This window comes from Physella acuta, unplaced genomic scaffold (genome assembly GCF_028476545.2).
Source record: "Physella acuta isolate Inbredline_101_S28 unplaced genomic scaffold, ASM2847654v3 ptg001638l, whole genome shotgun sequence".
In the NCBI taxonomy this organism is placed as follows: Eukaryota; Metazoa; Mollusca; class Gastropoda; family Physidae; genus Physella; species Physella acuta.
In genome coordinates this window covers 5,146-32,530 of record NW_026733152.1, presented here as the reverse complement: position 1 = coordinate 32,530, position 27,385 = coordinate 5,146, and the positions used below count along the sequence as shown (strand labels likewise).

At 39.6% G+C, this 27,385-nt stretch overlaps 1 protein-coding gene across 2 annotated transcripts; it reads left to right on the top strand.

Annotated features, from left to right (window-relative positions):
* Positions 1-27,088, top strand: LOC131929481 (coiled-coil domain-containing protein 96). 2 transcript variants are annotated; one of them, XM_059285725.1, is made up of 12 exons: positions 1-103; positions 1,176-1,368; positions 2,904-3,011; positions 4,359-4,489; positions 5,442-5,562; positions 6,213-6,331; positions 7,262-7,412; positions 8,025-8,218; positions 8,758-8,877; positions 9,517-9,609; positions 18,879-19,016; positions 26,642-27,088. In XM_059285725.1, exons 1-12 carry the CDS (start codon positions 83-85, stop codon positions 26,885-26,887), a joined length of 1,635 nt encoding a protein of 544 aa, XP_059141708.1. In that variant the 5' UTR covers positions 1-82; the 3' UTR covers positions 26,888-27,088. The 2 variants fall into 2 exon arrangements, with proteins under 2 accessions (XP_059141708.1, XP_059141707.1); XM_059285724.1 differs by having other exon boundaries at positions 2,904-3,218.
* The last annotated feature ends 297 nt before the right edge of the window (positions 27,089-27,385 follow it).

Below are 27,385 nucleotides of genomic sequence, written 5' to 3'. Positions count from 1 at the left end.
AATAATTTTTTGGAACGATTTAACAGTATCCAGTAATTAGTGCGACCAAAATTATCTGTTTTTGTTTCTAAGGACAACAAACATGGCTGACACCGAGACACAAGTACTACACTCTTGTGCTTTATTTAAACTTAATCTAAACTTTTGTCTTCACTGTGTTGTATTATGTAATAAATATAAATGTCCAACTGTCACTCACTAATACTCACTTTTCATTAGCTTATATTATATAACTATTATAACTCCTTTTCGCCATAACCTAAACTAGCCCTAATCCAAATCACTAATAAATTTTAGTGACTAAAACTACCAAATCTATCCTACCTACGGCTATTACTATACTAGTATACTAAATGATAAGAACTTTGTCTGATATAGTTCTGGATGATCTGTCACCCAACATCTAAAACTGCCTAATGCTTTGAAAAAAAAACCCTTGCTACAATACCCTAAGGGGTCATCCATAAATGACGTCACACTCGTAGGGGGGAGGGGGGGTCCATAATTTTGTGACGATGTGTGATGAGGGGGAGGGGGGGTCAGATGTTGCGACGTCACATTTTTGCATTATAAAAAAGCAATGTTAGAAAACGAATTTTAGACGTTATTTCGCATTTTAGATAACTGTTTTAATAAATTGCAATAGTTTAGACAAGATTTTGGGGAAATATCAATGTTTAAAAAAAATTCAACTGCAATTTTGAGGGGGGTTGTAGGTTGAGGTGTGAAGTCATTTTAGGGGGGGGGGGTCTGGCTTTTTGTGACGAAGTGTGACAGAGGGGAGGGGGGGAGGTAAAAATCGTCAAAAAAAGCGTGACGTCATTTTTGGATGACCCCTAACAACAATCATACAACAAAGCAATAACCAAACTCTAGTCACTGACCCCGACAAGGATACTGGCAAAAGATATGATACAAGAATATTGTATGTATCAGCTGCCAGATTTTAAATAAAAAGAGCTGAAAAATAAAATTTTAATATATTCTTTTGTAATTGTCTGGATAGCTGTATCATAATAGTAACATAGAAGAAGTAAGATCGACTTTTACTGTCAAACCTAAGTCTGTACAAAGACTATACCATGTGGATAAAGCTAAGACTACTAACAGTACTTAAAAGCTTAATATAATAAAAGTTAATATTTAAAAAAAAGAATTTCAATTTTGTTTTAAAGGATGAGGCTGATGTTGTAGAAACTGAAACTGAAGAAGAGACACGTGTGGAAGAGCAGTCTGATGAAGGTGGAAATGAAGAAACTGAAAAAGCTGAAGAAAAGGAATTTGATGTAGATCAAGAGAAAGCACCAGAAGATGTTGCAGAAGAAGAAGAAGCTACTGCTGAAAAAGTAAACGAGGAACCCCCTGAAGGTCATTGAGAATATTGTAATGTTTCAGAGTTCAGTACAATACAAGACAAAGATTTTAAAAACCTTATTAATTGTATAATCAATTACACTATTTTTTTCTATATGCTGATTTCAAAAGGACAACTTACTTTAATTAATTAATACTTATTGCTATACATTGTAGTAGTCTCTTCAACTGGAATGCCCTTGTGGTGTGCATCTAAAAGACTATAGCTCCAACATGTGTGTCGAATAAACTAACTGCCATACTGTCTTGCTATTCAAGGGTAATTGCATGTGTAGTATGCCCCTAAAATACTGTAACACCAACATGTGTCTTAAACCTGCATCTCAGTCTGTCTTCCTACCCTCTATAAACTTATCATTGTCTGATGCTTGGTTACTGTCCTTGGTGTAGACATCAAGTACCACTCATACATCAGTATAAAAAAAAGTATGATTTCTCATGGTACAGATTTTTCTTTTTAATCTAAGTCTGCAAAATACTAATTAAATTCACTGCATTCATACGAGTTGAAGGGTAGATTTTCACTGCATTTTTTCTCCAGCTTCAAATAAATGAGCATAAATTAAATGTTGTGCTCTTTTTAGGCTTGATGTTTCTATTAGCAGATGAAGTTGTTTCTTTTAACTTGTCCTGTGTAGAGATTGTGTGGTTTGATCTATGCACATCCCCTTTTACTTTCCAATGCCTGATGTCAGTTATATATCAGATCTGGATAGACCCAGGAATATCATATGGGTTAGAGCTAAAAAAAACTGGGGTTTTAGTATAATCAATCATGTATGATTCACCACTTAACCACACATAAGGTCTCTCTGTCTCTCTTTCTCATTTAACTGAGCACTACAAGCTCAAGCAATGCTCATTACCCAGACAAACTGCAATAGACGGAAGAATCAATTTTTTCTCTCACTCATGTTGCTAGCCTCTAGACCAGTGGATGATAGTTTGGATATGAAAGGCAGTTTGGTCAAACGATGACCCACAGCCTTCATTCTTGGGCCTGGGCACTGAACCCATGACTTTTAAGTTAGCAGGCATGTGTGCTTCTACTAGACCAAGTTTCTTAAACAATGGTTCTTTTTCTTCTTCTTCTTCATTCTTAATTGTAAAGTTGGACTGGATTTCCTCCAACACAATTACATATTATCTGTCAACAAGTTATGCACCATATGGCTAGTTGACACCAATCTCAGCCTGCTTTTGTTTTCGGATTTTGCTTCTATAGCCTTTGTCCAACCAAGAACAAACTACAAGGCAGCAGTTGTTTGATTTTGGAGTTTTTCTCCAAGATGGGTTTCTTTCCCCATATATTGAGCCTCATTTCTCTACGAGTTCGAACTCTGGACTTTTCAGTTTAGAAATCATGAGCTTTACCCAACCCAACCACAACGACCTCATACTATGGTTCTAAATTTTCATATTTGCTGAGTGGAATTACAGTAAAACTATCATTCTGATAGATTTTGGAAAAGGGAGAGAGTGTGCCTTCTAAAACTATGTTTTTATTTATAATTTTTTTTTATATACAGATGAACCCGCGGAAGAAGGAAAAGAGGAAGTTGTCAATGAGGAAGATAATGAGGTACCAGCAGAGGGAGGAGAAGACGAGGCAGTGAGAGAAGAGGATACAGACCAAGGTGGGGTAACTAGGGCTGATTCTTCACTGCAGCCTGTTGATCCTGTTGATCCTAGTGTTGAGAATGTTGATACAGTTCAGCCAGAGATGGCAGGATATGAGACAGCTGGAGACAATGAAACAGACAGACATGAAACAGAGAACCTTGGTTTGACAACACAAGCTGAAGAGGGACAATCAGGGGAAATAATGCCACCTTCAGAAGAAGGTTTATTTTCTTTTTTTTTTAATTATTAAGTCACTAAAGATAGTTTTAGTCACATTTAAAATACAATGATTTTATCATAAATGTTCCAGTATTCACATAACTTATGAAATCATTCAATGAATGTTGCTGAAATGTCTGCATTCCTCAGCAGTGAAAACTGCTTCAGTTATTTCCAATTAATAATCCTTTATCTTGAAAAATATTATAAACTTGAAATCTTCAATTTTTTGGCAGGCTTTAAATTTACTTAGGGTCGTTTAGCAAATGAACAAGGCTATTAGCATTTTGATGACAACTATTTAATTTAGCCTCAAAATAAACATTTGCGTATCATTTTTTAATAAAACATTAACATTTTAAAAATAAAACTTAGTATTAAAGATCTTATTAAAAGCACTTTCTTGTTGATTGTGCCTGTTGTCAATATTATGATAGAATCAATTTGATACCCTTTAGTTAGCACTTGGATTCTCATGTTAGTAAAAAATTAGGTGCTGTCTAAACTTTACATCAACCTAGTTGTATTAGCATGAAATAAATAAAAATAACAAGTACATTTTAGATTTTTGATGAAAACTAAGGTAAGATATTTCCCTTCTTCAGCTTGGGAATGTCCTGTTTTTTAAAAAAATATGACATTGAAGTTTTTTTTTTAAATTTTGTTTTGTTTATTAATTTTGTTTATTTTTTTTTCCTTTAAATATAAACTGCAGTGTACTTAAATTAATTATTTTAGTCTTGTTAGCTAGAGAACTTTTGTGTAAAAATGCAATTAACTAGAAATTTTGATGAAGAAATCATAATTTGAATAAGAGGTCAACTGTCCAGATTGAACTTAAGAAATGCTTTCAACTATATACTTATCACAGCTAAATAGCTAAAAGTAATGTTAAAGAAGCAAAGTAGTAGTAGCTTGTCACTTCACAAATTGCTGACCAAAGATCTCTAGGAACTGAGCCAGTTTCTCTCTAAATAATATATTATATAATTAAAATACTTACTTTTCCTAAATTTAAATTAGACAAGTTTCACTTATATTTTTCATATGGCTAATTAACTTATAGAACAGCTGAATATTTCATTAATGTTGTTTTTATTCATTGTTCACTCAGTTGTAATATTAAACATGTTTTGCTGCAGAAATTGGAAAAGAACCTGAAGCTGAGGGGGAGCAGACACAGGAGGAAGTTGTAGAAGTAGAAGCAGAAGCAGAAGCAGACGCAGACGCAGCAGCAGAGGCAGAGGAAAGTGGTGCTGATGCTGGATATGAGGTAGCTAACTGCCACAGTCACATTGCTATCTCCCAAAGTCAGTTGTTGTGTTTTTTAAGTTTTTTGAGTAGAACTGCCACAGTCACATTGCTATCACCCAAAGTCAGTTGTTGTGTTTTTTTTTTCAAAGTTTTTTGAGTAGAACTGCCACAGTCACATTTCTATCACCCAAAGTCAGTTGTTGTGTTTTTTTTTTTTTCAAAGTTTTTTGAGTAGAACTGCCACAGTCACATTGCTATCACCCAAAGTCAGTTGTTGTGTTTTTTTTTTCAAAGTTTTTTGAGTAGAACTGCCACAGTCACATTGCTATCACCCAAAGTCAGTTGTTGTGTTTTTTTTTTCAAAGTTTTTTGAGTAGAAAAAAAAAGAAAAGAAAAGGAGTTGCGTAAAATTAGTATTACTTTACCTAGGACTCATTAGAGATAACTCAATAGTTCATGGTTACAGTGTTTGTACTAAATACAAATGTAAACAATAGATTTTTAACTACTGATTCTAAAACAACCCCCCCCCCTCCCTTTGAAAAAAATAATTTGATAATTTATTGTGCTCTCAAATAAAATTAAAAAAAAGTTAGGTAATTTTGATGTGGCTACAGTGTTGTGTGATCTGTTTTTTTTTTAAAAAAAAGGAAAAAGTTCACTGGGGCAGACATAGTAGAGTTATTTTTTGTTTGACAAATATACTTAATTGTGCTGGAGGGGATCCCTTCCAACACTAAAATTAAGAGCAAAGAAGAAGAAGAGATCAGTCATTGCAATTTAAAAACAATGCTCTAAAAATGTAATTGCCTGGATATCAGTTTACAACCATGGTTGGAATTTAAAAAAAAAAAAAATTCTTTTTATTTTCTGACTTTTTGTCGCACATTTTATCCCCCCCCCCCCCCCCAAACCACTACCACATGTGACTACTGAAGTCTGTTTTTTAAAAATGCGGATCAATTTTCTAGGAGCCCAATGAACCGAGTTTGGAAACCATTGGGGAAAACCTGTCCAGGGGTGTTTCCCCCACCCTCCCATCAATTCCACCTGACACGGAGGAGCTGAAGGCAACAACACCAGACCTCGAAGGTAACATTCCACCATGATTGTTGGTGGAAAAAGTTTATATTCCACCATGACAGTGGGTGGAAAAAGTTTATTTTGTGGGTGGAAAAAGATTATTTTCCCCCGTGATTGTGGGTGGAAAAAGTTTATATTCCACCATGATTGTGGGTGGAAAAAGTTTATATTCCACCATGATTGTGGGTGGAAAAAGTTTATATTCCACCATGACAGTGGATGGAAAAAGTTTATATTCCACCATGATTGTGGGTGGAAAAAGTTTATATTCCACCATGACAGTGGATGGAAAAAGTTTATATTCCACCATGACAGTGGATGGAAAAAGTTTATATTCCACCATGACAGTGGATGGAAAAAGTTTATATTCCACCATGATTGTGGGTGGAAAAATATATATTCCACCAAGACAGTTTGTGAAATGACCAAAAAGAATGTTTTGACCAAGAACTATTTAAAAAAAAAATAAAATATAGAATATAGCAAACAAGAAATACTTTTGCTGTTATACAAGATATTACATAATTTATAGAATATCTGAAGGATCTTTATATAATTATAATATTATATTTTATTTACAATGTACAGGCATGTAGAATGTTTATATTTTTTAGTTGTATTGAAATAGTTTTATTTTTATGTATGTGAAACTTGTATAGGCACACATGTAACAGAACCTACAGAGGAAGAGGAGAAAGCCCCAGAGGAAAGGGAGCTAAGCCCTGAGCTGGTAGGATTTCCAGAGCTGAAAAGGGAGGAGCTTATAGAGAAATACTATGTGAGTAGCTGCCCCTGTTTTATCTTGTATATTTGTATGGGTGGTTCATTTGCAGACCTCTAGCCTAGTCTACATTGTAAATGAAAGTTGATGGAAATGGAAGCAAAGAGCAATTATATAGGTGTCATTAATTTTAATTTACCTCAATAAGGCTAAGCTTAGTGTATTAGTTTTATGAAAAATGTATATGTATTTTAAATATTTAGTAAAGATTAAAGAAATATGTAGTGCTGGATTTTTATTAAATAATGAAAAAGGTATATCTTTTTTATTGGAAAATGTTTTTTCAAACAACATAAAATTATGTCAAATGAGATACCTAAAAGCAAAATGTGGTTTTAACAATTTTCTATTTTAATGAAATTATGTCCAATGAATTTATGTCCATTGAATTTATGCCCAAAGAATTTATGTCAAAAACATTTATGTCTGATAAAATTATGTCCAATGAAATTATGTCCAATGAATTTATGTCCAATGAATTTATCATTTTATGTCTAGTGAATTTATGTCCAATTTATTTATGTCCAATGCATTTATGTCCATTGAATTTATGTCCAAAGAATTTATGTAAAAACATTTATGTCTGATAAAATTATGTCCAATGAAATTATGTCCAATGAATTTATGTCCAATGAGTTAATTTCCAATGAATTAATGTCCAATGAATTTATCATTTTATGTCTAGTGAATTTATGTCCAATGAATTTATGTCCAATGAAATTATGTCCAATGAATTTATGTCCAATGAATTTATGTCCAATGAATTTATGTCCAATGAATTTATGTCCAATGAATTTATGTCCTATGAAATTATGTCCAATGAAATTATGTCCAATTAATTTATGTCCAACAAATTAATGTCCAATGAAATTATGCCCAATTAATTTATGTCCAACAAATTAATGTCCAATGACGTGTGTGCTGTAGGAAACTCTGACAGAGAGAGAAATGCTGGTCCAACAGAACACAGTGCTACAGGGCAAGCTTGGGGAATATTTCAGGAAGAAGAAACCAGATGAGAGGCAGGACACAGATAAGAATGTGGCGGACCAGGAGCAGAGGTACCTCAAGTACATGGGTGAGTGGCGGAGTTGTTGTTCTTTGTTGTAACATTGGGTGAGTGACGGAGTTGTGGTTCTTAGTTGTAAAATTGGGTGAGTGGCGGAGTTGTTGTTCTTCGTTGTAACATTGGGTGACTGGCGGAGTTGTTGTTCTTTGTTGTAACATTGGGTGAGTGGCGGAGTTGTTGTTCTTCGTTGTAAAATTGGGTGAGTGGCGGAGTTGTTGTTCTTAGTTGTAACATTGGGTGAGTGGCGGAGTTGTTGTTCTTCGTTGTAAAATTGGGTGAGTGGCGGAGTTGTTGTTCTTTGTTGTAACATTGGGTGAGTGGCGGAGTTGTTGTTCTTCGTTGTAAAATTGGGTGAGTGGCGGAGTTGTTGTTCTTTGTTGTAACATTGGGTGAGTGGTGGAGTTGTTGTTCTTTGTTGTTACATTGGGTGAGTGGTGGAGTTGTTGTTCTTTGCTGTAACATTGGGTGAGTGGTGGAGATGTTGTTCTTTGTTGTAACATTGGGTGAGTGGTGGAGTTGGTGTTCTTAATTGTAACATTGGGTGAGTGGCAGAATCGTTGTTCTTTGTTGTAACATTGGGTGTCTCAAGTACATCTCTACTTTAAAAATTATGTGTTGCAGCACAGTTAGAAGATTTGCGTCGCCAATATGCAATAGAAAAATTGAACTTCCAAAGTCAGATTGAAGATTTGAAAGAAAAATGCCAAGAGAAGAAAGAACGGGTTGACACGGAGAGAAGAAAATTTATGGAGTTCAAACAGCACGTTGCTCTACATGCTATATTTGGTAGGAGTGGGAAGCCTATCCCAGCTAAGGTAGGCTGAGCTCATGCCATTAATATTATCATAGTATGTAGGTTATTGTGCATTACATATAGGTCACAGACTACACCATCAATATAACCATACCATGTAGGTGATGGTATGTTACATGTAGACTACAGATTATACCATCATTACCATCATACTGTGTAGGTGATGGTATATTACAAGCCACTTTGATTATTTAACTGTTCAAGTTTTTGTCATGCTCCAGTAGATTTCTTCAAAATCTGACATCCTTTTCAGCTGTAAATCAGCAGTTTTCTGATTATAGTTGCATATTTTTGTTTGACTCATTATCAGTTTTCCCTGTGACTTTAGCACATGCTTTAAGTGCTACACAATTCTAGTTCCATAGAGTTGGATAAGCTGTAGTTTTAGAAAGAAAAATGTTTTATGAACCTTTCCTTTTAATATACTCAGTTAAGTACACAAACTAGCAGAACAGATATTTCACTATAACAAAACCACATACAAAATATTGTTTGAAGCTGAACTCATGTTAAAATGTTTGTAATTTCACCTCGGCACAGGACATTGAGCAGTACATTGCCAATGAGGCCAAGAAAGAGCAGGAAGTGGTCAATGTCAGATTAGAAAATATCAAGATAAAGAACAAACTGAAGAAGAAAGAACAACAACTCAAGTCGAAGGTAAAATAATTTTTTTAGATGAGCTACTTCCCTTTACTCTTCATTTGTATCTAGTTGAGCTGATAATATAATATAATTTTATTTTTGGCTGAAAAATCTACAGTGCATTAAAAGCTCAAAAAGTTATGCATACAATTACTACAAGAACGTTATAATAATGTTATATAAGACCTCCACAATATTATATATACACACATATATATATACACACATGCACACACATATATTTATATCTATTTATATACACATAAAATGTATACATAGATAAACATATAATATATCTATATATATATATATATATGTATGTATGTATATATGTATATATATATATATATATATATATATATATATATATATATATATATATATATATATATATATATATATATATATATATATATATATATATATATATATATATATATATACACATATATTTATTTATTTATTTATATGTATGCAAATATATGTTCAAAAATTATACATTCATATCCCCCAAACATTAAATATATATTTAATGTTTGCAACATTATCAATTATTATTTTCCCTACTTTATATCTGAACCTAACAGTAACTCTCCATAACTTCCTCCATGCTGTAAAAACTAATCAAACAACATTTGACTGACTGGTCCATAGGAAGAACTGGCTGATGGTCTACACCTGATTGACTTTGAACAGTTGAAGATTGAGAACCAGACCTACAATGAGAAAATAGAGGAAAGAAACGAGGTAATTAGCTCCTGACCCTTACCCATGCTCTCTCTCTTCCATTACACCCCTAACCCTCTTACTCGTTCATGGGATCCTGCACTTTGTCTTTCAACCTCTTGCTTTCTTCTGATGTTCTTTTTTCTCACAGGTATACAAATTCCCACATGTATACAAATTCCCACAGGTATACAAATTCCCACAGGTACACAAATTCCCACAGGTACACAAATTCCCACAGGTACACAAATTCCCACAGGTACACAAATTCTCACATGTACACAAATTCCCACATGTACACAAATTCCCACATGTACACAAATTCCCACATGTACACAAATTCCCACATGTATACAAATTCCCACATGTACACAAATTCCCACATGTATACAAATTCCCACATGTACACAAATTCCCACAGGTACACAAATTCCCACATGTACACAAATTCCCACAGGTACACAAATTCCCACAGGTACACAAATTCCCACATGTACACAAATTCCCACATGTACACAAATTCCCACATGTACACAAATTCCCACATGTACACAAATTCCCACATGTACACAAATTCCCACAGGTACACAAATTCCCACATGTACACAAATTCCCACATGTACACAAATTCCCACATGTATACAAATTCCCACATGTACACGAATTCCCACATGTACACAAATTCCCACATGTATACAAATTCCCACATGTACACAAATTCCCACAGGTACACAAATTCCCACATGTACACAAATTCCCACAGGTACACAAATTCCCACATGTACACAAATTCCCACATGTACACAAATTCCCACATTTACACAAATTCCCACATGTACACAAATTCCCACATGTACACACATTCCCAGATAATTACGTGGGTCACTCAATGCCACACCCTTTTCCATCCCCCACCCCTTCCACATGGTGCATAACAGGAGACAAGTATATTTTATTTTATGTGTTTATATATAAATATATACATTGTCCTTCGCCTGATAATTTATCCAATGTAAAAATATAATAACTGACACAGGTTCCAAATCCTACAATAACAAAGTTTGTTTGATGTATACAACACTATTTTCTAAAAACTTTTCGACTGGAACCTGACCCTAAACTCCAACTGTTAACTAGCCTACTCCATGATAATTGTCCACTTGTAAACTGTGTAGTCTACCCGTTCTCTGTATTCTGACCCTGTCTTCTCATGCTGTTTTCTGACGCTGTCTTGTGATGCTGTCTTGTGAAGCTGTCTTCTGACCCTGTCTTTTGACCCTGTCTCCTGACGGTGTGTCTGGTCAATTGGCTTCCCAACTACTTGACCAATGGCTTCCTACTTAAATCCTACAGTTCTCTACCTCTCTCTTCCTCTTTGATCTATTTCTAAATATTATCTAAGTTTCAATCATCACCATCACAATATATATATAAGAGTATAAATGTCCTATATTTGTCTGTCGGCTTGTGTTTCATTTACCCCCCCCCCCCCCTTCCACCTGTCACTGACGTCACAAACAAGGTGATCACATTTTCAACACATCTAGAATCTTCTAGACGAAAATATTGTGCGATGCTCTCCGTTGGATGTTTACAGGCAATTCATATTTGACGGATTCAATATTTTCCAGTAAATTCTTTCAAAACCCGTTCCCTATTCGTGGCAATTTTTTTTTTCTTTCTTGTAATTTGTTGCAAAATCTTGCCAGAATTTCAATAGGTGCCAATGTATTGCACTTCTTGCCGGTTGTTCTGTAGCTGGAATCAGGCTCTTGATTTGGTCTTTTTTCGGGGAATTATCCGGGTAGACTTTTAGCCGGAAGGGAACAACGGCACTGTAAGGAGAAAAACGAGATCCCGTGGCAAATACAAATGTTTACTAACCACATTTAATACGAATTCGATTCCTACTTTTGATCGGCTAACTGTTGATGTTTTTTTTTGAATTCCCGAGTTGGGAAAACTTTTGGCTCTCACATCAAAATATACTCAAATATATGGGAGCACGTGTATGTTATATCACACGGGGTGGGTGTGTAGGGGGTCGTTTAGGGTAGTGGGGTACAGGGTTTGTATAACTTAGGTACGGGGTTGGTATATTAGGTCTGCATAGGAAAAGAGGCCTTATTAAAAAAAATGATATTTAGTACGGTATGGTTCTTTAAATTCTAATTATTTTGCTAAAAATTCTGCTATTAAGAGGTTGGTTTAACACACTGATTCCACCAGCTTTTACGTTTTTCTTTCAAATCGCTATCATCATCATTACTCCCCATGATCATCGCAAAACATAGGTCTAGGTCTAAGCTTCCCATTCACCGAGGACTTCTGACATTATTGGTCGCTGTTCCAATTTCCTCCCTAAATCTAATCATTTTCGGTCAAATAAAGATAAGGCTTTGCACGTGTTTCTAATGATTTTATGTGATACGAGCCGACCCGCGGTGTATCATACGCCGCTATTCAGTAATTCATAATTTGTGAATTCGACAGTACCAATGCTGCCACTGAAAATATTTGCTTTAAAACACTAAACCCCCCTTCTTCCCCCCACCCCCCCCCCCCCCCCCCGTGAAAGCAGCCTCCTCTTAGTTACCTCTTCTAAGTTTAAAATCGTTTCAAACTAAATTATCTGCCCCTAATAGCCGTCACCAAACCCGGCTCTACGATTGTTTTGTAAACATTTAGCGTGAACCACAGCTCACCTGACCATGTGAGGGGAGGGGGTGGGGGTGGTAGCGATAGAGAGGAAGAGAGGGGACTGCAAGGCGCGCTTACAGCTTGTTTTCTAGCGTCTCTCAGAAGAGAATTATATATATAGATAGATAGATTCTCTAAAGGGATGTAATAAAATACTTTAATAATTTTTTAATATACAATATCTTGTTGTACCAGTCTAGGTCGAGTCTCGGGAATAATTCCTAGAAATGTTATAGTTATAGGCCTATATAGATTACGATTCCTAAGATGTACGTCGGTATGGCTGATCATGCTGTATAAATGTACGGCAGATAACGATATAATGTACGATCGCTAAGATTTGTGTTGATATGGCAGATTCCGTTGTATAACGTACAATGGCTAAGATATATGTCGGTATGGCAGATAGTACGATCGCTAAGGGAAAGGCTGATTGCAAGGCTCAGGCTTAAGGGCTTAGCTTGGGTGTTGTCGTATCGCTTTCATACTACCGCAAATACCAGTGGGCATGTAGCAAATGTCCCTGGCCGTCCAGCAAATGTCCCTGGCCGTCCAGCAAATGTCTCAGACCGTCCAGCAAATGTCCCCCGTCCAGCAAATGTCCCTGGCCGTCCAGCAAATGTCCCTGACCGTCCAGCAAATGTCCCTGACCGTCCAGCAAATGTCCCTGGCCGTCCAGCAAATGTCCCTGGCCGTCCAGCAAATGTCCCTGACCGTCCAGCAAATGTCCCTGACCGTCCAGCAAATGTCCCTGGCCGTCCAGCAAATGTCCCTGGCCGTCCAGCAAATGTCCCTGACCGTCCAGCAAATGTCCCTGGCCGTCCAGCAAATGTCCCTGGCCGTCCAGCAAATGTCCCTGGCCGTCCAGCAAATGTCCCTGACCGTCCAGCAAATGTCCCCCGTCCAGCAAATGTCCCTGGCCGTCCAGCAAATGTCCCCCGTCCAGCAAATGTCCCTGGCCGTCCAGCAAATGTCCCTGGCCGTCCAGCAAATGTCCCTGACCGTCCAGCAAATGTCCCCCGTCCAGCAAATGTCCCTGGCCGTCCAGCAAATGTCCCCCGTCCAGCAAATGTCCCTGGCCGTCCAGCAAATGTCCCTGACCGTCCAGCAAATGTCCCTGACCGTCCAGCAAATGTCCCTGGCCGTCCATCAAATGTCCCCGACCGTCCAGCAAATGTCCCTGGCCGTCCAGCAAATGTCCCTGACCGTCCAGCAAATGTCCCTGACCGTCCAGCAAATGTCTCCGACCGTCCAGCAAATGTCTCCGACCGTCCAGCAAATGTCCCCCGTCCAGCAAATGTCCCTGGCCGTCCAGCAAATGTCCCTGACCGTCCAGCAAATGTCCCTGACCGTCCAGCAAATGTCTCCGACCGTCCAGCAAATGTCCCCCGTCCAGCAAATGTCCCTGGCCGTCCAGCAAATGTCCCTGACCGTCCAGCAAATGTCCCTGACCGTCCAGCAAATGTCTCCGACCGTCCAGCAAATGTCCCCCGTCCAGCAAATGTCCTTGACCGTCCAGCAAATGTCCCTGGCCGTCCAGCAAATGTCCCTGACCGTCCAGCAAATGTCTCAGACCGTCCAGCAAATGTCCCCCGTCCAGCAAATGTCCCCAGCCGTCCAGCAAATGTCCCTGGCCGTCCAGCAAATGTCCCTGACCGTCCAGCAAATGTCCCTGACCGTCCAGCAAATGTCCCTGGCCGTCCATCAAATGTCTCCCCCCCCCCCCCCCCCCCGTCCAGCAAACGTCCCCTACCGTCCAGCAACAATACCGTAAAATATCTGACCGTGGCGGGAAAACTAAAACCGAAACACAACGTAAACAACGGCGCCCTGTGTTCTGGTGTGATGTTTGTTTTGTTTTGTTTTTTGTTTACAATTTTTGGAAAAACAATTTCAAAAGTTGTTTCGATTTCAAAATTGGTTTCAGCCATTTTTTTTTTCTGTGCGCCGTTTCTCAGTAAAACAGGTTGGGAAATGGGTACAGATAAATAAACAGCAAGATGGGCATACAGTGGTTAGAGTAAATGTTGCTTAAGTTTAGAGTAGAACGGGCGATGTTTAGCTTTAGCATAGCCAGAAGTGATGAAGCAAGATACAGGGTTGGTTTAAGTTAGGTACAGGGTTTGTATAAGTAGGTACAGGGTTGATTTAAGTTAGACACAGGGTTGGTTTAAGTTAGGTACAGTGTTGGTTTAGGTTAGGTACAGGGTTGGTTTAGGTGAGGTACAGGGTTGGTTTAGGTGAGGTACAGGGTTGGTTTAAGTTAGGTGCAGGGTTGGTTTAAGTTAGGTGCAGGGTTGGTTTAAGTTAGGTGCAGGGTTGGTTTAAGTTAGGTGCAGGGTTGGTTTAAGTTAGGTGCAGGGTTGGTTTAAGTTAGGTGCAGGGTTGGTTTAAGTTAGGTGCAGGGTTGGTTTAAGTTAGGTGCAGGGTTGGTTTAATTTAGGTGCAGGGTTGGTTTAAGTTAGGTACAGGGTTGGTTTAAGTAGGTACAGGGTTGGATTAAGTTAGTTACAGGGTTGGTATAAGCAGATACAGGGTTGGTTTAAGTTAGGTACAGGGTTGGTTTAAGTTAGGTACAGGGTTAATATAAGTAGGTACAGGGTTGGTTTAAGTTAGGTGCAGGGTTAATATAAGTAGGTACAGGGTTGGTTTAAGTTAGGTACAGGGTTGGTTTAAGTTATGTACAGGGTTGGTTTAAGTTAGGTAGGGGTTGGTTTAAGTTAGGTACAGGGTTAATATAAGTAGGTACAGGGTTGGTTTAAGTTAGGTGCAGGGTTAATATAAGTAGGTACAGGGTTGGTTTAAGTTAGGTACAGGGTTGGATTAAGTAGGTACAGGGTTGGTTTAAGTTATAAGTTAGGTACAGGGTTGGTTTAAGTAGATACAGGGTTGGTTTAAGTTAGGTACAGGGTTGGTTCAAGTTAGGTACAGGGTTGGTTTAACTTAGGTACAGGGTTGGTTTAAGTTAGGTACAGGGTTTTTATAAGTAGGTACAGGGTTGGTTTAAGTTAGGTACAGGGTTGGTTTAAGTTAGGTACAGGGTTGGTATAAGTAGGTACAGGGTTGGTTTTAATTAGGTACAGGGTTGGTTTAAGTTAGGTGCAGGGTTAATATAAGTAGGTACAGGGTTGGTATAAGTAGGTACAGGGTTGGTTTAAGTTAGGTACAGGGTTGGTTTAAGTTAGGTACAGGGTTGGTATAAGCAGATACAGGGTTGGATTAAGTTAGTTACAGGGTTGGTATAAGCAGATCAGGGTTGGTTTAAGTTAGGTACAGGGTTAATATAAGTAGGTACAGGGTTGGTTTAAGTTAGGTGCAGGGTTAATATAAGTAGGTACAGGGTTGGTTTAAGTTAGGTACAGGGTTGGTTTAAGTTAGGTACAGGGTTGGTTTAAGTTAGGTAGGGGTTGGTTTAGGTTAGGTACAGGGTTAATATAAGTAGGTACAGGGTTGGTTTAAGTTAGGTGCAGGGTTAATATAAGTAGGTACAGGGTTGGTTTAAGTTAGGTACAGGGTTGGATTAAGTAGGTACAGGGTTGGTTTAAGTTAGGTACAGGGTTGGTATAAGTAGGTACAGGGTTGGTTTAAGTTATTTACAGGGTTGGTATAAGCAGATACAGGGTTGGTTTAAGTTAGGTACAGGGTTGGTATAAGTAGGTACAGGGTTGGATTAAGTTAGTTACAGGGTTGGTATAAGTAGGTACAGGGTTGGTTTAAGTTAGTTACAGGGTTGGTATAAGTAGGTACAGGGTTGGTTTAAGTAGGTATAGGGTTGGTATAAGTTTGGTACAGGGTTGGTTTAAGTAGGTATAGGGTTGGTTTAAGTTAGGTACAGGGTTGGTATAAGTTAGGTGCAGGGTTGGTTTAAGTAGATACAGGGTTGGTTTAAGCAGGTACAGGGTTGGTTTAAGTAGATACAGGGTTGGTATAAGTAGGTACAGGGTTGGTTTAACTTAGGTACAGGGTTGGTTTAAGTAGGTACAGGGTTGGTATAAGCAGATACAGGGTTGGTTTAAGTTAGGTACAGGGTTGGTATAAGTAGGTACAGGGTTGGTTTAAGTTATTTACAGGGTTGGTATAAGCAGATACAGGGTTGGTTTAAGTTAGGTACAGGGTTGGTATAAGTAGGTACAGGGTTGGATTAAGTTAGTTACAGGGTTGGTATAAGTAGGTACAGGGTTGGTTTAAGTTAGTTACAGGGTTGGTATAAGTAGGCACAGGGTTGGTTTAAGTTAGGTGCAGGGTTGGTTTAAGTTAGGTACAGGGTTGGTTTAAGTATTTACAGGGTTGGTTTAAGTTAGATACAGGGTTGGTTTAAGTTAGGTACAGGCTTGGTTAAAGTTAGATACAGGGTGGGTATAGTAGGCATAGAGTGGATATAGTAGTCATAGATTGGGTATAGTAGTCATAGAGTGTATATAGTAGCACATGGTGGGTATAGTAGCATATATATAGTAGAATAGGGTGGATAGGAAAATAAAGACGGCGCGTGAAGTGAAGTCACGTGATAGCACCCAACGAACCAGTAAACATTTTATTAGCACTCTTTACCAGAACCCTCTGCTGTATATTTCCTTGAAAAACTTTACCGACTTTCACTTGAAAAATTTCATTGACTTTCACTGGCAAAATACATCGATCAATGCTACTGAAGGGACACGACCTATTGGAAAAAAACAAGCGCCCGTGTTAAAAAAGAATGATAATCTTGACATGAATGGCAACTATAGTGAGTGTACGAGTCTTTTAGTGAAAATAAAATCTATGCCACTCCAGCGGCGTGGAGTCTAAAGGGATCTCACTGAGAACAAAATGTTTGGATTTTATCTGTAGAACAAAAATAAGGGAGAGAATTTTGAGACAGTTCAGGTGACAGAAGATATGGTTGATTGTAGTGTGGAGTTTGTTGAAGTTCAAAGAGTAGTAGATTTTTTAGAGACTATGTTGTTTTACAAAGAAGGATTTTTTTTTTTTTGCTTAAGCGCTATGAGGTTGTAGGTAGCTGTGTTGTAGATAGTTGTGTTGTTTGCATCTATGTTGTATGTAGCTGTGTTGTTCTGTGTTGTCGGTAGCTATGTTGTGTTGTAGGTAGCTTTAGGTAGTTGTGTTATCGGTAGCTATGTTGTAGGTAGCTGTATGTATGTACCTGTGTTGTGTGTACATGTGTTGTATGTAATTGTGGTGTTGGTAGCTGTGTTGTAGCTGTCTTGTGAGTTGCTGTGTTGTAGGTAGCGTTGTTGTAGCTGTCTTGTGAGTTGCTGTGTTGTTGGTAGCGTTGTTGTAGCTGTCTTGTGAGTTGCTGTGTTGTAGGTAGCGTTGTTGTAGCTGTCTTGTGAGTTGCTGTGTTGTAGGTAACGTTGTTGTAGCTGTCTTGTGAGTTGCTGTGTTGTATTCTAACAAGCTGTTATTCAGCCACTCCAAATATCCTAACTAGCTCCTATAACAAGCTCCTATACAGTTAAATTAAATATCCTAACTCGTATACAACCTGTTCAAATATCCTAACTCTTATACAACCAGTTCAAATATCCTTACTCCTATACCACCAGTTCAAATATCCTAACTCTTATACAACCAGTTCAAATATCCTAACTTCTATACAACCAGTTCAAATATCCTAACTTCTATACAACCAGTTCAAATATCCTAACTCCTATACAACCAGTTCAAATATCCTAACTCCTACACAACCAGTTCAAATATCCTAACTCCTATACAACCAGTTCAAATATCCTAACTCCTACACAACCAGTTCAAATATCCTAACTCCTATACAACCAGTTCAAATATCCCAAATCCTATACAACCAGTTCAAATATCCTAACTTCTCTACAACCAGTTCAAATATCCCAAATCCTATACAACCAGTTCAAATATCCTAACTCCTATAAAACCAGTTCAAATATCCTAACTCCTATACAACCAGTTCAAATATCCTAACTCCTATACAACCAGCTCAAATATCCTAACACCTATACAACCAAGTTAAATATCCTAACTCCTATACAACCAGTTCAAATATCCTCCTATTCCGCCACTTTTAATATCAAAACCATGCCCCCCTCCCCCACCCCCACCCCCCACCTAACACCGCTGAAAACCACTTCTGAAAAACTCAATCTGGTGGAGGAAGTAGAGCATACCACGGGGGTCTCCAACACAAACACAGCACTCGTATAGCCAGTAGCGACCTGGCACTAGACACCCCCCCCCTCCCCCTCCCCTCATTATCGCGGGTTCTTGGAAAACGACGGCCTTTAACCCTACATGACGTCGGTACGAAGCTCTTCCTGTAAGTCCCGCATTGAATACCAAGGCAAACGTCATTTTACATAACAAATCATATTTAATCACAGGGAAGATGAGAGAGATATGTTTTATTATACACAGATAATAACTGTCTGCGTGTATGCCGTCGGTTTTTTTTTTTTTTTTGGTTTTTTTTTTTTACGGATATAAAAAAAAGTGGGTTGTGACGGCGTCTATTTTAAAGCGTGGTTTCAAGAACCTATTGTATGGAGTTGACACAATAACAGGTTACAAAGTCTTGTTGCAATAACAGTGTCTGCGATTTTTTTGTTTGTTTTCAGGAGCTGTTGAAGTTACGTAAGAAGATCACTAGCACCGTGCAGGTGCTGACTCACCTGAAGGAGAAGCTTCAGTTCGTGCAAGGGTCAAACGCTGCCCAGAACAACGAGCTACAGGAGGTGGAGGCCAGTCTTGCCAGGGTAGGGGCATCTGTAGGGGGCACTTTGGTGGGCACTTTGGTGGGCACTTTGGTGGACATTTGGTGGGCATTTGTAGGGGCAGTTCGTGCAAGGGTCAAACGCTGCCCAGAACAACGAGCTACAGGAGGTGGAGGCCAGTCTTGCCAGGGTAGGGGCATCTGTAGGGGCACTTTGGTGGGCATCTGTAAGGGCACTTTGGTTGGCACTTTGGTGGGGCACTTTGGTGGGCATTTGGTGGGGCACTTTAGTGGGCATTTTGTGGGCATCTGTAGGGGGCACTTTGGTGGGCATTTGGTGGGGTACTTTGGTGGGAATTTGGTGGGGCACTTTGGTGGGCATTTGGTGGGGCACTTTGGTGGGCATTTGTAGGGGCATTGGTGGGGCACTTTAATGGGCATTTGGTGGGGGCTTTTCTAGGAGCACTATGGTCGGCATTTAGGGGGCATGGTAGGGCATATTGGGGCATTTGTGGAGCAGATTGGGGTATTTGATGGGCATTTGTAAACTTTTCTATAGGTAATTAAGGGGGCATTTGAAAGGGCATTTGTAGGGTCATTTGTTTGGTAGTGGAACTTGTGCGACAGGTATAGTCATTTATAAGGGGCTTTTGTGGGGTCTTTTAAAGAGACATTTACATTCTTTTTGTGACATAATTTGTGGACATTTGAGGGGAGTTTGTTGGGGCATTTGTTTGGGCATAATTTACGTCCTTATTCACTCTTAGTGTTACCAAGGTACGGGATATGAAGGGACGTTTGGTGTCGGATTAATGTCTCTGTTTTACGGGGCAATCTCGACCTAGTACACTGGGGTTGGTGGTAGTGGCGGTACAGTGGGGTTGGTGGTAGTGGCGGTTAGTACAGTGGGGTTGGTAGTAGTGGCGTAATTAGTACAATGGGGTTGGTAGTAGTGGCGTAATTAGTACAGTGGGGTTGGTAGTAGTGGCGTAGCTAGTACAGTGGGGTTGGTGGTAGTGGCGTAATTAGTACAGTGGGGTTGGTGGTAGTGGCGTAATTAGTACAGTGGGGTTGGTAGTAGTGGCGTAATTAGTACAGTGGGGTTGGTAGTAGTGGCGTAGCTAGTACAGTGGGGTTGGTAGTAGTGGCGTAATTAGTACAGTGGGGTTGGTAGTAGTGGCGTAATTAGTACAGTGGGGTTGGTAGTAGTGGCGTAGTTAGTACAGTGGGGTTGGTGGTAGTGACGTAGTACAGTGGGGTTGGTGGTAGTGACGTAGTACAGTGGGGTTGGTGGTAGTGACGTAGTACAGTGGGGTTGCTGGTAGTGGCGTAGTACAGTTGGGTTGCTGGTAGTGGCGTAGTTAGTACAGTGGGGCTGGTGGTAGTGGCGTAGTTAGTACAGTGGGGTTGCTGGTAGTGGCGTAGTTAGTACATTGGGGTTGGTAGTACAGTGGCATACCTAGGGCATTTGATGCCTGGCATTGAACTGCAGTTGCTGCCCACTGTTTAACCAAAACAAACTCCCCTAAAAAATGTGATGCCCTTTACCCGGTGTTATTTTACCAGACATCTGTTGCGTTCCTGCATCAACCCGATGGTGCAGTGGTTCTTTACCTTTTGGGGGGTACCGAACCCCACCAGTTTCATGTACGCATTCACCGAACCCTTCATAATAGTTCTATCGTCCGCACAGACAAAATCCGATCGTGAATAATTTGAGTCGGGTGTGTATGTCTGGTCTTCCGCGGAACCCCTGAGACTGCCTGGGGTTTGATGGAATCCAAGTTAAGAACCACTGCGCTAGTGACTGCAACAACTGTTTGGTACAATCGTGTATCGTGTGTGACCAACAAAGGGACTTAGGCTTTATCATGTTTCAAGCTGTCAATGGAGGTTTTTGGGGGGGGGGGGGGGATATGTTCCAATAATCCTATTAGTATTGCGTCGTGACGACCCACTGTTAAGGGAATGTACCGACGACCCACTGTTAAAGGGAATGTACCGACGACCCATTGTTAAAGGGAATGTACCGACGACCCACTGTTAAAGAAAATGTACCGACGACCCACTGTTAAAGGGAATGTACCGACGACCCACTGTTAAAGGGAATGTACCGACGACCCACTGTTAAAGGGAATGTACCGACGACCTAAAGGGAATGTACCGACGACCTAAAGGGAATGTACCGACGACCCACTGTTAAAGGGAATGTACCGACGACCTACTGTTAAGGGAATGTACCGACGACCTACTGTTAAAGGGAATGTACCGTCGACCCACTGTTAAAGGGAATGTACCGTCGACCCACTGTTAAAGGGAATGTACCGACGACCCACTGTTAAATGGAATGTACCGACGACCCACTGTTAAAGGGAATGTACCGACGACCCACTGTTAAAGGGAATGTACCGACGACCTAAAGGGAATGTACCGACGACCTAAAGGGAATGTACCGACGACCCACTGTTAAAGGGAATGTACCGACGACCTACTGTTAAGGGAATGTACCGACGACCTACTGTTAAAGGGAATGTACCGTCGACCCACTGTTAAAGGGAATGTACCGTCGACCCACTGTTAAAGGGAATGTACCGACGACCCACTGTTAAATGGAATGTACCGACGACCCACTGTTAAAGGGAATGTACCGACGACCCACTGTTAAAGGGAATGTACAGACGACCCACTGTTGAAGGGAATGTACCGACGACCCACTGTTAAAGGGAATGTACAGACGACCCACTGTTAAAGAAAATGTACCGACGACCCACTGTTAAAGGGAATGTACAGACGACCCACTGTTAAAGAATATGTACCGACGACCCACTGTTAAAGGGAAAGTACCGACGACCCACTGTGAAAGGGAATGTACCGACGACCCACTGTTAAAGGGAATGTACCGACGACCCACTGTTAAAGGGAATGTACCGACGACCTAAAGGGAATGTACCGACGACCTAAAGGGAATGTACCGACGACCCACTGTTAAAGAAAATGTACCGTCGAGGAAAGAACTCGGTCAGAAACCTTCACTACAAAAAACGTTATCTAATATATACTCCCCTGCGTACTATGGTACACCTTCAGCATAAGCACCTTCACCTTAAGCATATTTCGTTCTATCTAACCCCTAGTACGGCGCGGGCCGGGTTGTGAGTGAATAATTCATTAGTTCCGTGGGTGCACGACTGCCATTTTTTAATTAGTTTTAACGCTGTTTAGGGCATCTATAATATAAGCGGGCTGAGCGTGTCCTTCCTTCCTTCCGTCCGTCATCGCTATAGATTTTGGGACTATAAAAGTAAACTACGCACCATGCTGTGCTTTTCAGTGCACCGCAGTGTCTTATTATAAGTAGTAGAGTAGGGTTTGTTTATATAGCCACATAGCGCTATTTTATAATTGCCACTGTGTTTACTCTTTTGCATAACTTAAAGAAAATATTAAATACACGAAAATGGCTAAAACATACTTAAAAAATCAATGTTAAATATCATTTTCGTTTATATTCTTAGAAAAAATGGATATATTTTCATGAAAGTAGGTCGAAAAAACTAATTAATTCAACTTTTGTTTGGTAATTTTTTTGCAAGGGAGGTAATTTAAAAATATATTTAACTCATCAATATCTAAGTTAATTTTTTTTTATTACTACCGCATTGATTATTACATGTTAAGGTTCATAATTAAAAGAGAAAAATGTTAAGATTATTTATATTATTTATTATTATTTTCTAATTAGTCTATGATTTCTCAAAAATCACTTTCTTTTTGCTTTTGTTTTTCGGTGTTATGAAAACAGATGGTAAAATTTGACTTTTTGAGAAGACTGGAAAGGCTCTCTCTGAGCGCGGACGTATGGGAAAATTTTTTTTTTAATATTTAACTCACTCTCAATAATTTAAGTTATTTTTTTATTACTTCCACATTGATTATTATATGTTAAGGTTCATAAGTAAAATAGAAAAATGTTAAGATTATTTATATTATTTTCTAATTAGTCTATGATCTCTCAAAATCACATTTTTTTGTTTTTGTTTTTCGGTGTTAACAGATGGTGAAATTTTAGGATTATAGTATAGAGAATGCTGAAAAGGCTCTCTACGGGCGCGGACGCCTGGGAAAAGCGTGTTTTTTCGGTGGTGATTCTAATTACATTGCCAATGTGTTTTCTTAGAACCATAAAAGTAAACACCACTTGCCGTACATTTATTTGCATTGCATTGTTTTATTGTAAGTTATAGAGTAGAATCTATTTTTGTGACTTAAATAAAGGCTCTCTTTGGGCGCGGACGCCTAAAAAAGCGTGTTGTTTGGTGGTGATTCTAATGTTGTGGCTGTGGTTGTTTTGTGGTTGTTTTGTGGTTGTGTTGAGGTTGTTTTGTGGTTGTGTTGTGGTTGTGTTGTGGTTGTGTTGTGGTTGTGTTGTGGTTGTGTTGTGGTTGTGTTGTGGTTGTGTTGTGGTTGTGTTGTGGTTGTGGTTGTGTTGTGTTGTGGTTGTGTTGTGTTGTGGTTGTGTTGTGGTTGTGTTGTGGTTGTGTTGTGGTTGCGTTGTGGTTGTGTTGTTGTGTTGTGTTGTGGTTGTGTTGTGGTTGTGTTTGTGTTGTGGTTGTGTTGTGGTTGTGTTTTTGTTCGTTTTGTTCTGTTCCAAAGTTGTACATTTAAAAAGATTTACCGTGGCGGAGCACGGGATGCAGCTAGTCCTAATTTATAAAAGCCCAATGTGCGCACATCTCTCTCTCTCTCTCTCTCTTTCTCTGTCCGCAAAAAATTTTCGCCGGACATCACGTCAGAAACGGCAGCGATATATCGAGAATTTTTTACGGACTTTTGTTGAAAATAATATGTTAGATGTTTTAAATGTATAACCACAATTTTACTTAAAGAAGAAAAATAAAAATTTAAGGCGTATTCGAATGTAGAGAAACAGTATTATTTATGCAACCGGAAAAGCATTAATATATGTGAAAAAGAACGCATAAAACTGTGACGTCACTATTGCTTATACATTAACTAATGACGTCATCTGCCGTGTTAAGAATGAAAAGAAATGAACTATTTCATTCAAATTTGATTTAGATCTACGTACACTATGAAATGTATACAATACAATTTTTCCGGCCTAAACTCATAAAATTTATTTTATGTATTTGGATTCTAGATCTAGAGATTCTAGATCTAGACTAAATCTAAATCTAAATCTACGCAATAACTAGATCTAGACGTAGACGCTAAGATCTAGATTTAGACTCTAACTTCTCTAAAATCAATTCCAAAAATAAATGTCTATATTAGGACTAAACTATTTCAAGACTTATTTATTTTATACAAAATCTTTGTTTGGAACTGGCTAATTTGGGATAAAAAATTAATTTGAAAGAATAGGCATATTCGCGTAAGTTAAGATTTTAAAATACGTGTTTCATTCTCCGTATTTTATAAGGTGCCTAAATAGCGGAGATGTTAGTGTACATTAAACCACGCAGGTGGTGCGGGTTCGAGACACAGCAAGTCAACTTGGTTAATGTATTCTTTTTTATTATGCTCGGGCTAAATTTTAAAAAAAAATTCTTTTAGGAATCTAGATCTAGATCTAGATTGTCGGGTGTCCGATAGGGCACTTCCCGGCGCCGCAGGCGCTTCAAATTTGGCATGATCTTGCCTTGGTGCGACAGAACACGGGGGCCGGTTGGCCGAAAAGTCTACGATGTGGGGGTCAAAACTGACCTCGACTGACCGGTACCTTATATGAGCTATAAATCGAAAAAAAATGTCCACGGAGGAACCTCTTCATAACTCTTGAGGTCGTAGACCGACCTTCGGGCGAATTAATTAAGCATTCAAATTCTCAATGTTTTCGAAAGCCTAAGCGAAGCTGGGCAGCATGCCTAGTATACTATAGGCTGGTTAAAGTCATATTTACATTGCCAGTGGTAAAGCTACTGAGTGTTTCTTCAACCTGCCACTACGTAAAGGCAACCTGCGGTCCTTACAGGCAACCTGCGGTCCTTACAGGCAAACTGCGGTCCTTACAGGCAAACTGTGGTCCTTACAGGCAAACTGTGGTCCGTACAGGCAACCTGCGGCTCGTACAAGCAACCTGCGGCTCCGTACAGGCAACCTGCGGTCCGTAAAGGCAACCTGCGGCTCCGTGCAGGTTGATGGACGGGTAGTGATGCCGTTTATGTCTTTATGCCCCGGAACTAATCATTTTAACCCATTGTCTATTCTACAACGGTGACTTGGTAATTTGTTCGTGTTATATGACCGTCACTGTGTTGGTGTTATGTGACCGTTGGTGTCAGGACGATATGACGGTCATTGTGTTCGTGTTATGACGGTCATTGTGTTGGTGTTATGACGGTCATTGTGTTGGTGTTATGACGGTCATTGTGTTCGTGATATGACGACCATTGTGTTCGTGTTATGACGACCATTGTGTTCGTGTTATGGCGGTCATTGTGTTCGTGATATGACGACCATTGTGTTCGTGTTATGGCGGTCATTGTGTTCGTGTTATGGCGGTCATTGTGTTCGTGATATGACGACCATTGTGTTCGTGATATGACGACCATTGTGTTCGTGATATGACGACCATTGTGTTCGTGATATGACGACCATTGTGTTCGTGATATGACGACCATTGTGTTCGTGTTATGGCGGTCATTGTGTTCGTGATATGACGACCATTGTGTTCGTGTTATGGCGGTCATTGTGTTCGTGTTATGGCGGTCATTGTGTTCGTGTTATGACGACCATTGTGTTCGTGTTATGGCGGTCATTGTGTTCGTGATATGACGACCATTGTGTTCGTGATATGACGACCATTGTGTTCGTGTTATGGCGGTCATTGTGTTCGTGATATGACGACCATTGTGTTCGTGATATGACGACCATTGTGTTCGTGATATGACGACCATTGTGTTCGTGATATGACGACCATTGTGTTCGTGATATGACGACCATTGTGTTCGTGTTATGGCGGTCATTGTGTTCGTGATATGACGGTCATTGTGTTCGTGTTATGGCGGTCATTGTGTTCGTGATATGACGACCATTGTGTTCGTGTTAGGACGACCATTGTGTTCGTGATATGACGACCATTGTGTTCGTGATATGACGACCATTGTGTTCGTGATATGACGGTCATTGTGTTCAGCAGGACGTGTTCGTGGCATTATATGTATATGTTTATAACGTTATCCTAACCTCTATCCTAAGTATGGTCCTATTCTTACGCTAGTCCTAACCTGGTCCTATTGTTAAACTAGTCCTAACCAAACTCAAACCCTACATCAAATGGCGATACCGGCAGAAAACCTCGTAACTATCCTACCAGCGTTTTCAAGACACGTTTATAAATGGAGTTACACACTGTGTGTGTGTGTGGGGGGGGGGGGGGTATATATGACTATGTGCTTCGTGGGGGAATGGGCTGAACAAATGTGACTTTACTTGTGTTTATATTATACATACACAAGGACACGAAATCTCAAAAATATGTTTCGAGAATATGTGAGGTTATTTAATGTAGATCTTGTTATTTATGACGATATTGGGGAAGGGAGGGGGGTGATAAAAATTATGCTAATTGATGACCCCCCCCCCCCCCCCCCCATACCCCAAACTCCTTATCTAACATTCTTGTTACCTTTTTTTCTTGCACAGAGCCGCGATATTCTCTCCCGTACCAAGCAGGCACGCGACGCGCTAAGAATAGACAACCAGAAGCTGCGTCAGAACAGCGGCCTGCTGGGTAACGAGCCTTTACTGCGGGACTTCGAGTGTCAGAAGGACGAGGCATCAGAGCTCAACAGCAAGCTGGAGAGTCTGCAGATGAAACACGCCGACCTGACCCTGTCCTGTAACCAAGTCCGACGGAAGATAGACCAGGCCCGACAAGTTGTTTTGTGAATACAATGACGTCATTTAGGGAAGTTAGCGCCCCGTAGGAAACAAGAGCAAAGAGCGGGCTTTAAAAAAAAAAGGTTTTAGATGTTGGAATTTTAGGATGAGGAAAAAAAATATGAATGAAGAATTTTTTTTTTTGTGTTATTAATGTTTTGAAGGTTTTTACAACATGCACGCATACAAATAAAGGAAACTATAATTACACATTTTAGAAGTGTTTTCAAGTGATATAGAAACCACATCATTAAACTTACATATGGGTGCATTTTGTTATAGCAAGCTGAACTTTCAGTGTTTCTTCCAGACTTTTTTCTCCTGGGGGGTGGGGCACTTGATATTTTCGGGGAGGGGGGGGGGGGGTGCGGGCGGACACTTGTAAAAGTATACTTTTTCTATATAAATTATATTTCGTTCGGGGGAGAGGGTGTGGCGGTGGACTTTCTTCGGGGAGGGGGGGGGTCGGAGCCCCACCCCTCCCCCGAAGAGATACCTGGAAGAAAC